Source organism: Nycticebus coucang, chromosome 11, assembly GCF_027406575.1.
Source record: "Nycticebus coucang isolate mNycCou1 chromosome 11, mNycCou1.pri, whole genome shotgun sequence".
In the NCBI taxonomy this organism is placed as follows: Eukaryota; Metazoa; Chordata; class Mammalia; order Primates; family Lorisidae; genus Nycticebus; species Nycticebus coucang.
In genome coordinates this window covers 99,260,707-99,273,423 of record NC_069790.1, presented here as the reverse complement: position 1 = coordinate 99,273,423, position 12,717 = coordinate 99,260,707, and the positions used below count along the sequence as shown (strand labels likewise).

The following is a 12,717-nucleotide window of genomic DNA, read 5'->3' as shown; positions in this document are numbered from 1 at the left end:
AGGTAGGTCTAGAATGAATCTAAATTCATTTAAATCTGCTCAGACACCAGATTGTTCAATAGAATTACTTTCCCACAGTCAAGCTGGGGCAGCAGTTTCTTTTTTGAATATATACATTCTATATTGAAATTACAAAATCTCAGAATTAAAGGGTGCCTTAAAGGAATAAAGCCTCAACATTGGAACTTCTGTGTTTTCCTGCAATGAGCCATAGATTCTAATAGTTTCTAGAAATTTTTAAAGTATTACATTTAAAAACAAAGCCACTGGTAGCATCAGCACGATGCACATAAGATGATATTCTCCGTGTCTGAAGGAGAGTGCACAAAGCCAGGTTTTGAACTGACTCTAATCACTATCAACTTGTCTTTAGTGTCCATAAATGCTCAACAAAAGCCCAACTGGAAGACATCTACTATGATAATGAAATTCTCATTGTGGCCTTTACAAAATCATACTAGATGTATTACACCAAGTACATGGGATAGAGTATATGGAAGTTTGTCAAAGCAACTTAGAAAGTAAGAAGGGTCCCAATAATGACTATCTTAAAAATGCCTCACAAGGATATAGGAGAAATTCCCTGAAAATCAAAACCTCTGCCTTAATTTTAGAACACATATGAAGACTAGGAATATAATAGGCCAGCTAAATGAGAAAGACTGAAGTAAAATGAGAATTGGAAATGGTAGAAAGTCAATATGGAGATCAAACATTAGAATCATGCAGAACAGAATAGATGTGTCACACTCCCTAAGGAGTTTATATGATGCATCCAAAAGGGGGGGGGACCAAGTTTAGGAGTACCACAGAGAACTGTGGGTCTGCTGCACTGAAATCCTTCTTGTAAAAAATATGGAGGATATGCGTAGTGGAGCTTTCAGAACCCTGGGACAAAATCAATGGCTTTTCAGTGGCGCCCACGAGAGAAATAAGACCTGAGAGCACATGAGAAAATGGCAAAACCTTATCTTGTCAGTACACAAGGTAATAAGGGAGGAGGCAGCTGATGATAGACAACTGCTCTGGAAAGGAAAGCTGCCTTTTGGGAATTTGATGTTTATTTATCCTTTAAACAAAAAAGATGTGGCTTCCTTGAGATGGGCCACATACTTGAGACATAAAGCAGCCTGGCATCTGAATGAAGGCGCTTCAATGGCTTAGCAAACTGAGCCGAGCTGCTGTGGTTGTAGAGGTTGTCTGCAACAGGCAAAGGGATATGCCTGAAAGCAACAGCCGAACTGCAAATTGGTATTCTTTTTCCCCTTCCATCTCATCTGGTCTCCCAAAGAGCACCTACCACATTACTCCCAGAGCTCCCATCAGATGACCTAAGAAAGACTAGATCACATACCGCCTTGCAGACCAAGTAGGGATTGCAGAGCCCTGTGAAAGCTCATCAACTCCTAGGCAGGCAGTTGTACCAGGCTGACCTTTCCCCAAAGCTTACAATGTTTCTCTAAAGGGATTAATGACCAAGTAGTGTGCTGGAAAGCAAAATCAGTGGAAGAGCACTCTGCACCATTGCCAATAACACTAGTGATAACCAGAGAGACAAACAGGAAATTAAGGCCAGGGTCAAAGAAGTCTGTTGGAATCAGTGGCCTTGGGGGGAGCGACTGATCAGAATGATGGCATTCACCATCATGTTACTTTCACCCACTTATTATTCACCTAAAGAGTTTCAGAATGAATGACTAATATGAATGCAGCAGATGTTATGAGTTTGGCCTTTGCTAAAGCATTAGATACAGTACCTCAAGAAATTTTACTTGAGAAATTAATTCAAACAGGCTTGGTTCAATACACAATCACGGAAGATTAAAAAGTGGCTGAAGGATGATAAACAAAAGACAGTTAAGTGACAGTTCACGCAGTGAGAGACTTGGGGTCAACACCAAAGCCATTCTTATTTAGGGGTTCCATTCAGGGCCCAGAAAAGGAGTAAACAACTCGCTAATGAGATCTGCAGAGGACACAAAGCTGGGAGGTAGACAAACTGCATTGACAGGAGCATAAAATCACAAAGCAGAGTTCAACTGGAAAAAATATAGCTAATCTATCTAGGGGAAAACAATCCTTAACTCAGATAATATTCAATAAATAACAGGATAAGGGCAGAAGCAGCATGTCAAAGAGCTCTGATACTCTGTAATGTGACAGAAGGTAAGAATGCTAAGGGAACACAGGGAGTGTGTCATGAGAGAACCAAGTGCTTCAAACAAAAGCAAACTCAAAGTAGTGTCAGAAGGTAAGTGGTCTTGCAAGGGGTTGACTTTATCATTTTCAAACAGGTACATTCTGCACCAAAATCTTTCCTAATGGCTACAAAGCTGCCATTCCCATACAGCAGGTGTTCTGATCTTTCGTGAATGTGTCTTCACCTCCCTGAGGGTTACCATCTAGAAGATGGCACTGGGCCACCATCCTGGGGCTTGCTGACAATACTGTTCCAAATGAAAACCTACTCACAGTTCATGCTAGATATTTCTCCCTGTTCTTTATGAGACCTGTATTGCCTTATGGCAATGCCTCACAGGCTTAAGGAAGTGGTTAATTTCTCTCCATTTACTCAACCTGCAACAGTGCAATGACCCCAAAGCCAATTTTTCCACCATCAGTCTGAAAGCAATGGCTTAACACAATTATCTCTAGGCAGCTTGCTGCTTTAGCAAGCAAGCATCTTGTTACATGACTTCAGCACAAAATGAGCACTAAAGAGGCTATTTTCTTCTTAAAACCTAAAGCTTAAAATATTTTACTACCTATGTATATTCAATAAACATTATAGTTCAACATGGCTATTTCTAACAGGACAATAAATGAGCTTTATTCTGACCTTACTTTCTGGAGCTCCCTTGCAAATTATTTCCATGCTTACCTGTCTGTCAGAATTAAAAATTCACCAGTGGCAGTGTGAACTCAGCAAAGAAAATATGACTACATATCCCACTGTATTACAAAGCACTGTTGCTACTCTGGAAATGTATAAGTTACCATCAGGTCAGGCTGAACATGCCCACTATGATCTACCCTCTGAATCCCATCTATCTTTTAGTAATTGTCCATTTCCTACAGGAGCTAGATGATCAAACAGTACCAGGAAATGTGAAGCTACATTTCTCACCATGGGCTGTTTGGGCCTACCTGGCTTAGCTGTAACACAGGTAGGGAGAGAAGAAAATAAGTGAGGTTTATGAGAAACACTAGTTACAGACTATATATCACATTACTTTTACATGGCCATTAATAAGCCTTAAACAATCAAGCTATGGATATTTTCACTATATTTTTTGTATTTAAGAATCAGATGCTAGACAGGGACTACTGGGAAAAGCCCACAAGAAAGAATTGAAAAAGCCGCAGTAGCTGGACAGACTGATTTCTTAGCTAACATTCTGTGTGACATTCCACAGATGCTCTATCCACCAGGACATGGTGGTGTTAGAGGTCAATGTCACTTATCAGGGCAATGTTCTAGGCCAGAGAGCAAGAGAAGTGATCTCAATGTCAAAATCTGAAGTTGAGATTAGATAACATGTGCCCAAACTCATTTTTCCTCTAAATGTGGAGAATAACCTGACAATTACCAAAATTCTAGAACTAAATGGGTCCGAGAGACCACAGAAAAACTGCTGAGCGAGGCAAACCTATTGAAATGACAGACACATTTTGGTTGAGTACAAGCAGTCTGCTGAGTTACCCAAATCAGTTCAGCAATAAGCAGCTCAGTTCTTGCTCTGCTTCCCAGGAAGTCTGGGAATCACTCAACTACCACACTGCCCACTGACAAAAGTCTCCTTGAATAAAAGCCTTGAGGAATGTCAATGGCAAGAAATACTGCTAAGCAGTACCATGTCCTTGGGGCAACCTGCCACCCGGATAAAGGACAAAAGTAAAATGTCACAGGGCTTCTCAAATGCTCTCCTGCCAGCTGTCAGTGTTTGAAACCAAAACTAATTTTCTAATAAATGTTTTCATTTCCTTTGTACATGACAAAAGGTCTAGAGGTGATCAATGGGATAGGTTGGGAATAGAGGTCTCTGGAGGTAAGAAACAGGCAAAAGTAGTGCTCACATAAGCAGGACTTCCCTGTTAGTTGCAGAAATGATGATCAAAGTATCTCTTAGAATGCTCTCATTCATGTTTCCTTTTATAATGTCTAAATAGGGACCTATCTAATATATACCAACTTTGCATATAAAAAAAAAAAGGAAGCTCAAGTGTACCTAACCAAGGTTAGATGGCATGTTCAAAGTGTGCCCTTCTTTTCATGGGGAAAAACTGAAATAATAAAAGGACACAAGCTTTATCAGCATATTATTTTCTAACACATTCTGCTCAAGTAGAGCCACAATAGTGGGAGAGAAAAAAACGGGGCTGTGGGTCCCAATGTGTCTAGTAATTATTTTGTCTCACCTGGCCTCTGCAGCAAGCAGTTCATCATAGTGTGAGGATCGCTGGTCGTCATCCTGCCGGTATCTGATCACTGTGGCTAGACCTTTGCTGACAAGAGCCTCAGCGATGTTTCTGCAACAGAAAAGATAGGTCAGTGAGCACTAGAAGTGCATATGGGGCTCAGTCAACAGAAATAATAACAGTTAGCACCTGGAGGTCTTAATGCATTCTGGCAGTGGGAGGGAGAAGTCAAGGATTTCAAGACCAATGAGCTGCTAAGTTAGAAATCCAAATAAAAGGTTGAATAACAAAGTTCCCTAGCTCAGCATTTTTCTGGTTAGTATAGTCAGATGCTGTAGCAATCCACACATAAAAACTAGCTGAAAATGTGTGTAAAAAGCCCACATTAGGGCAGGCTATTTACAGAATGTTATAAACAAGCCACTACCCTCAAGAAAAGTCTGCTCTAAAATATTAGGCATATAGATGAAAAACTGAACACATAAAAGCATGACCTGAATTTCCCAAAATTTCTTTTCTAGCCTTTATGGCTCCTAGAAAATGTCTTGTTTTATTTTACTTAATTTTATTTATTTATTTATTTAATCAATTTTTTGAGACAGGGTCTTACTCTTTCTTCTGGGCTAGAGTGCAGTGGCATCATCATAGCTCACTGCAACCTCAATCTCTTGGGCTTAAGCAATCCTCTTGCCTCAGCCTCCCGAGTAGCTGGGACTATAGGAAGGTGCCTCTATGCCCTGCTAATTTTTTCTATTTTTAGTAGAGATGGGGTCTCCTTGCTCAGGCTGGAAAAATGTCTTGTTTTAGTTTTGTAATGTTAGAAACATTGGTTTGACTTAATAGTCAAAATGTTTCTTTTCTTGTTACAACGCTTGAGAGTGGCTCTCTTGTCCAAAGTGGGCTTAGAGAAGGTAAGAATTGGAGAGAAGAGGAGAGGTGGGGAGGAAAGCATTTTAGTACAAAGGAAATTCTTTCTAAAAAACAAAACAAAGTAAAAAAGTACAAAATCTGAGATGAACAGTTCTGGAGCAATACTCCAAAGCAGGCAAATGTACTGCTCCAAAGGGGCAAAAGAAGATTTCGGGTTAGAATCTAACTTAACGCAATTCTCAAATGCACGAGCCTTCTTTTTTCACCGGAAGAAAACTGTTCCCACTTTGGAATGAGAGGTGCCATAATAAAGTGGCCTGCATCTACTAACTAGAGAAAAATGCTTAGGAGATGACAACTCAGATAACTAAAAGAAACAAATTTCCACGGTTTCTCCTGAACCTGGAAAGGGAGCTTTGATATAAACAATCAAACCCCAAATACAAATTTCCAACAAATTAACTGTAATTAACAAAAGCAAGAGGAATGATATTATTGAGGCAACATGGTGCTTATGTCTTTCTTTGTGTCTGCCACAATTACATGAAAGGCCCCACTCTAACCATCTGGTTTGGTGCCCTTTAGGGAGAGGGTATGGTAAGCAATAGGCTACTGGGCCATATGCTATGATTTACTATTGTTTGAAAATGTAGTTAACTCTTAACACACTAGTGGTTCTTAGAAAGTCATACTGTGGGGATGCTGGGAGCTGAACTAATCAGTATTTGTGTATATTTAAGCCCTTTATGGGTTCTATTTATCAAAACCCAGGAGAACATACTTTTTTAAAAAGAAGGGAAAATGTGCTAGTAGAGAAAGGAAGATGCTGTGGCTGACAATATTCTCATTATATGCCCCTCTGCTGCCTGTTTATCTACTGCCAGGATGATATTAATATCTCCAAACTGCCACGGAATTAGCACTTCTCAAAATCTACTCCCACAAAGAGGCTGCTTTGCTGGCCACTCTGTCTCCTGAGTCACTGCAAAAGCATGCTGGCAAATGCTGTCGTTATCACAGAGTTGTGTTTGGCAGCACGGAGAAGGCAACAGCCCCAAATCAGCAGATGTAGATGTTGATACATAATGAGGATTTAACTAAGATGTCACCAAGGAGCTCTAACAGGGCAAGAGGGAGCCCCCCCCCCGCCCCCGCATCCCCGAGAGCCAGCAAGAAGGCTAGAAAGTGGAGTGGGGAACAACTCCACTTCTGACAGCTTGAGATGTTCTGGTAATTTTAAATGCCAAGAGAACAAAGAAATATTTGTTACTGCATTCTGAATTAGTGAGCATTGACATTTTATAGTCAATACATGGGGTCTGTGGGAAAAAGCTGGAATGGCAAAAAAATTCACATAAACAAGTCCTTATATGAAAAGCTAGAAAATACTAAGCAAACCAACAAATGTTTAATGATCCACTCCTGTTAATGCTGCTCAAATCAATTCCCAGTATTACTGAGTACCCACCTGCCTGGACAGCAAAGGACCAAAGGTCCTTGCCCCTTTATTCTATCAGCAAATGTTAGAGACCTGTCAAGCCCTGCCATATGGAATTCCTAAGTCCTTACATTCTCAAATCACTCCACACCTGCCCACTACTTTCCTTTATTTTCCTTTTAAGCTTAGCATCTAAGCCATGTTCTCTTAGCTTCTTTTCCCTGAGTACAGATTTCTTCTGGAGGAACAGTTGTGGTGCTGCTGCTGCTTAGTAGTAAGGACAGTAAAAATACATGAAATTATAACTGTCACTATGGGGAGTTTATTATGTGCTAGGTATGTCAAAATCACAGGTACTGCCTAGATGCGTTCCCCATGTGATAAATCATCATGCAATAATATATTACAATTACTAATTCATTACCTATCTTCTGAACGTTCATCATTCATTAAGGGCATGGGTCACATTTTTCTTGCTCTGTAACCCAGTGCCTAACATAGTACTTTGTATAGGAAGATAGTAAATATTTTCTGAATGGAATTATTTAGCTAATCTAGGATAAATAAAATATTTTAAAGGTAAAGCAAATTCTCTTGTTTTCAAATACCCAGAAAAATTTGAGCTATCCTAATCATTTTGGAAACACAGCTTTGGAATGTTATTTATTTTCCTAGCCAGGTATGCCCAGCATAGAATCATGGACAGTAACTTCCTACTTTCCTTCACAGCTTGTCTTTTTCCTCCTGGTTACCTGAGACTTCAATTTAAAAAGAGAAGGAAAGGGAGAGAAAGAAGATGGAATTAGCCAGGATCCATATACTTGACTATCTCATTCATTTCTTTTGGCTGCTAATTAAAGGTCAGGAGATTTTCTCCTGGCTAAAGATGACTCAGAACCTGACACTAGCGTGTTGATCAGTTACTCAGTAAGAAAGAAGAACATTGAATTGCTTTGGGTAAATGTGCAAGTTTTGCTTTCTTGAGTGTATCAGTAGTTCTACTCCAAATAAACGTGTGTGGCCTGAATGGATAATTTACAATCAACATACAAAAAGAGACCCAACAGCCTTGGAAGCCCTAACAGTAAGTCAACTCTCTGTAACAGTAGAAACACAAAGAGAATTTGTGCTGGGACTGAAATGCTTCTCTAAACTAAAACAGAAATTTAGGGTTCTATTATAAGGGAACAGTTTCCACTGAGCCTGATCAGGCGTTCCGGATACAAGCCAACACAAGGGACATGGATCTCACATACATGCTTTCTAAAAAGATCTACAAGTAGCTGGGCATGGTGGCTCACCCCTGTAATCCTTAGCACTCTTGGAGGCCAAGGTGGGTGGATTCCCTGAGCTCACAGTTTCGAGACCAGCCTAAGCCAGAGTGAGACCTCATCACTTGCATTGTGGCGGGTGCCTATAGTCCCAGCTACTCAGGAGGCTGAGGCAAGAGAATCGCTTGAGCCCAGGAGTTTGAGCTATGACATCACGGCACTCTATCAGCGGTGACAAAGTGAGACTCTGTTTACAAAAAAAAAAAAAAATAGATCTGCAAGTACTTACATCTTCCCCTCCAACTCCTTTCCACAGCAAGCAGGCTGTAATAAGCTCATACTTTCCCACTGTAAGACAGCTGTGAAACTACGAGGTCCTATATTATGCCAACATGGAGAAAAATGTGTTCTATGTCCAAATACAAGAATAAGAATCTTAAGGAGTAAACTTCAATTATAGTAGGTTATAACTGTTTGATCACATTTCTGCCTGTTTTCCTCACCTCTACCAATATCTGAAGCAACAAACAAGTCATTACTATGTCAGGTAATTATCTAAAACTATATAGATTACTTCACAGTATATGTCTGTATTAATTTTGAAACCATCTAAACTTATAGAAAAGTTACACATACTGTACATGCCCCTCCTCTTTAAACCAACTGAGATCAAGTGGCTGACTTGCAGTACCATCACCCCAAATAACTTAGCATGCATTTCCCACAAGCCAGGACATTTTCTTACATATTCAAAAAATGAGAACCAGGATATTAACATAGCCACATTATTACCATCTAATCCACAAACCCACTCAATTTTTGTCAATTGTTCTAATGGAGTACTTAGAGAAAAGGGATCTAGTTCAGAAACATATCTCTTTAGTCTGGAACAGTTCTTCAGTCTTAATCTTTGATTAAGATGCCCTGATAACTTTTGAAGAGTACATGCCAGTTATTCTGGCGTGCCTGGTGTTTCTTGGTGATCACATTCAAGTTAAGCACTAATGTATAATTTATTGATGATGCTAACCTTGATCACTTGATTTGGGAGGTCTATCAGGACTCTCCATATTAAATAGGTATTTTGTGAGGAGACACTTAAAACTATAATTCTCATCTCCCAACAAACTCCCAAGTTATTCATTTATTTGTTATTTGTATTAGAAGAATTCATGAAAAATCTCATTTTATTCGAACAGTTGCAATTTACTACTATTGCTTTCATTTTGATGCTCACATTGTTCCCAACTTGGCCAGTACAAACTGGCTTTTGTGTCCTTGAAACACATCTTCTTTCCTTCTTTGAGCTCGTCTCTGTTTTCTAGTGCATATACTGCAGGTTCCAGGTTTATCTTGTACGGTCTGCCCAGCTCTGGAATTAACCACTTATCTTAAAGATTCCACATGTATGTTTGTATTTATTTCTATGTCTATCTAAAACTACTAAAAACCATGTGTGATGGTCATGAAAATGGGTCTCCAAGAGCAAGAAGCATAATTAATTGATGGCCCAGCTGCTATGCTCAGAAACCCACCACTTTTATTTCAGCCAAGACTACATTTTTACCAGCTACTCCCAGCCAATAACTGAGCACAGCAGAGATACTAAGGCAGACTCATTGCTGAGAGACACGGAGTTCGCCGATGGAATTTTGACTCCTTATCAGTTTTGAGGAAACTTCCTTTAGAACTTCCCAACAACTTAAGACTTTCCCTAATCCAACCTTCCTTCATTCCCTTTCTTCTCTGCCTTGGTTTGAACTGCACTGCAGTATGGCAGCTCTCCAAGCCTCCCATGACCCATTTTCTCTCAGGTAGTTTCCCCCAATTAATCTCTTGCACGTCTAATCCTTTTTGGCATCTGCTTTTTGGAGAATCTGAAATAACACAGCATGAGTTCATACAGATATTCACAATTTAGTTCACTACTACAGGGTTTATTCTAGTTTTCTTCCTTTTAATATTTGTAACTCCTTTCTCTGACCCTGAGAAATTTGGCTTATCTTTAGGTACTTTTAGTTACCGGATCAGGTCTCCTAAATGTAACTAATCTGTATCATAATATCACATATTTCAACAGTGACAATAAAGATAAAATCTTCCCCATATATACACATTTGCTCTTTATCACTCAATTCATACATTCTGTGACTTCAAGGATTTGGTGCCTATAAGTAGAATTAACTTAAGTGACTATACTACTTGACAAACTAGAACCTGGACTGAACGGATAAAGATACTGTAGGGACTAAGGGAAAAGCTCTCCTTGGCCTCTGAAGGTTCCCTGAATATCAACTGATAAAAAGTAGATTAACATGAGAAAAAGACATATGAAATTTTAATTTAAAATGCATAGCATGGGGGAATTGCAGGGGAATGATTACTCAGTTACCCAGTGTGGTACACAAGCATATATAGCCTTTTTCATAGGGGACTGGGGAGATGAGGGACACAGATAACTCTTTGGAAGGGTAGTAAATCATTATGGAGAATAAATGGACCCAGGGGGTGGGGCGCAAACATTGCTGGGAAGTTAGAGGTGGAATTGCACAGCAACAAAGGCTGTTTTTGTTGTTGTTGTTTTTTTTTTTTTTGTATTAAGCTAAAGTTGTCTTATTAAGTAGATAAAATTCCCCAGGTAATCTTTTGAAGCTGTCCTCAATAGAACAGATGAAAAGTTGGTCTGAGCATGGTGCTGACTCCCGGTCTCTCCTATATGCCAGTGGTCCATCTTTCCTGGTTATTTGATAAGATCCCTAGGGAGGGGGTTTAAGGCCAATGCATTTCTTCAAGAAAGAAGCTTTCTTAGATAAGGATATTCCAGAGTCTGTCCTTCTCTGTCCTTGGGGATAGGGGAATAAGACAAGGTCTGAGGGAATCTTGATTCTGAGACAGCTTCTAAGACCTCTCAGTACATCAAACTGTTAAGTCTTTGGGGCATCATGTTCTCAGCCCCAACAATATCAAAAGAGTGGGCATAGTGAATAATTCGCCAACACCCCCTCATATACCCACCTCTTCATTCTCCATCTGAAAAAAGTAATAGATAAACTCTGTCACTCTGGCTCACAGACCTTTATCTAGCCTTTTGAGCTTAACATTTTCCACTTAAAAACTATCTACATTTTATCAGTCACTGAGGTATCCATGGAGATTACAAAAGCAGAATATTTTCCTTAAGGCAAATACATGTGGGTATATATTCAGAATAAAGCAAACCTATAAAGAAATGCTTCTATAATATATTTATGTCAAAGTTAAAGGGAAGGACTGAAAGATAATCTACAGAACAGAATATTCATAATACAACAGCCTCCCCTTCCCCTTATTTGCAGGTGATACCTTCCAAGACCCTCAGTAAATGCCTGAAACTGCAGATAGTACCAAACCCTACATATACTATGTTTTTTCATACCTATGAAAAAGTTTAACTGATCAATAGGAACAGTAAAAGGGTAATGACAATAATTAATAAAGAATAGAACAATTATAACAATATGCTAGCATCAACAGCCAGTTGATGTAATAACCTAGATGGTTACTAAGGGACAAATAGTGTACACAGCATGGATACTATGCTGAACTAAGGAATGATTCACGTGTTCTGAGCTGGGTGGTGTGAGATTACATCACTGGATGGGGAGTCTCAGAAAAGGTGTGTAATTTAAAACTGATAAACTGTTTATTTCTGGAAGTTTCAATCTAATGTGTTAAGAATGTAACTAGCTATGGGTAAGTGAAACTGTGGGTAAATGTAGACTAATACAGTCACTTTATCTTTATAGAGATACATCTCAGGGAGATGTATGCACGCACACACATATACTTACTATATTATTTCTTTACAGTAATTTTAAGGGGTTACGTTTTATATACTAAGCACCAAAAGCTGTTACTATGAGACATCAGGTATGTATCCTGGGCCTCTGTCACCCATGACCCTCAAAGGTTCCAATGTCTTAAAGCTGAAAAACTGCTTCTACTTCCTTTACATACTGATTGTACTTTCATCATAAGTACAGGCATTTTCTTTTTTTCTTTTTTTTTGCAGTTTTTGGCCGGGGCTGGGTTTGAACCCGTCACCTCCGGCATATGGGGCCGGCACCCTCCTCCTTCGAGCCATAGGCACCGCCCCAAATACAGGCATTTTCGTAAGTGGTGGGATGGAGATCCCCAGTTGACCAAGTTCCAATATTGATTTCTAACATACCAGATGGGTAATCTCACTTCTTGTCAGCTGTTCAGAGGATAATGTGGAGCTGATCTACAAGGGAAGCTACAGCATGCAGGTGTCTTTCTCTGTAACTAGATTAGAGATAAGTAAGGAGGAAAAGATCATCATGGGTTTCAATGAGACAGCTCTGAAGATCAAAAAATTGTCTTCAGAAATTTAGCTTCACTTTTGCTCATATACATGGAAGATATGGGTTCCTTATCCCAAAAGACAGCAAATAAGTAAGAAAAATGTTCAATGGCTAACAGGCCCAAAGCCAAGATCCCTTCAGATCTTCTCTATATTTAATTACTTAGGGTCTCTAACCATCCATGCTCTTTGAGGCAGGAACCTGACAGTGTTAAGCTTGAGACAGACTTACTTGGCTTTTATAAGTTCACAAAATAAATCTGTAAAGGGTGAGAGCAACATTCTAGATGAGAGAGATCTAGAGACAATGGGCAATGATAAAGTATCTTTTATTAAGTTTCTATTTTCCAACCAGG

At 39.4% G+C, this 12,717-nt stretch overlaps 1 protein-coding gene across 1 annotated transcript in view; it reads right to left on the bottom strand.

The window, feature by feature from the left end:
* SND1 (staphylococcal nuclease and tudor domain containing 1) overlaps window positions 1-12,717 on the bottom strand; it is a 486,203-nt gene that overhangs the window by 208,076 nt on the left and 265,410 nt on the right. Inside the window, exon 13 of the mRNA XM_053553506.1 lies at window positions 4,420-4,530. Coding sequence (XP_053409481.1) covers window positions 4,420-4,530 — 111 coding nt within the window. The remainder of the gene's footprint in view (window positions 1-4,419; window positions 4,531-12,717) is intronic.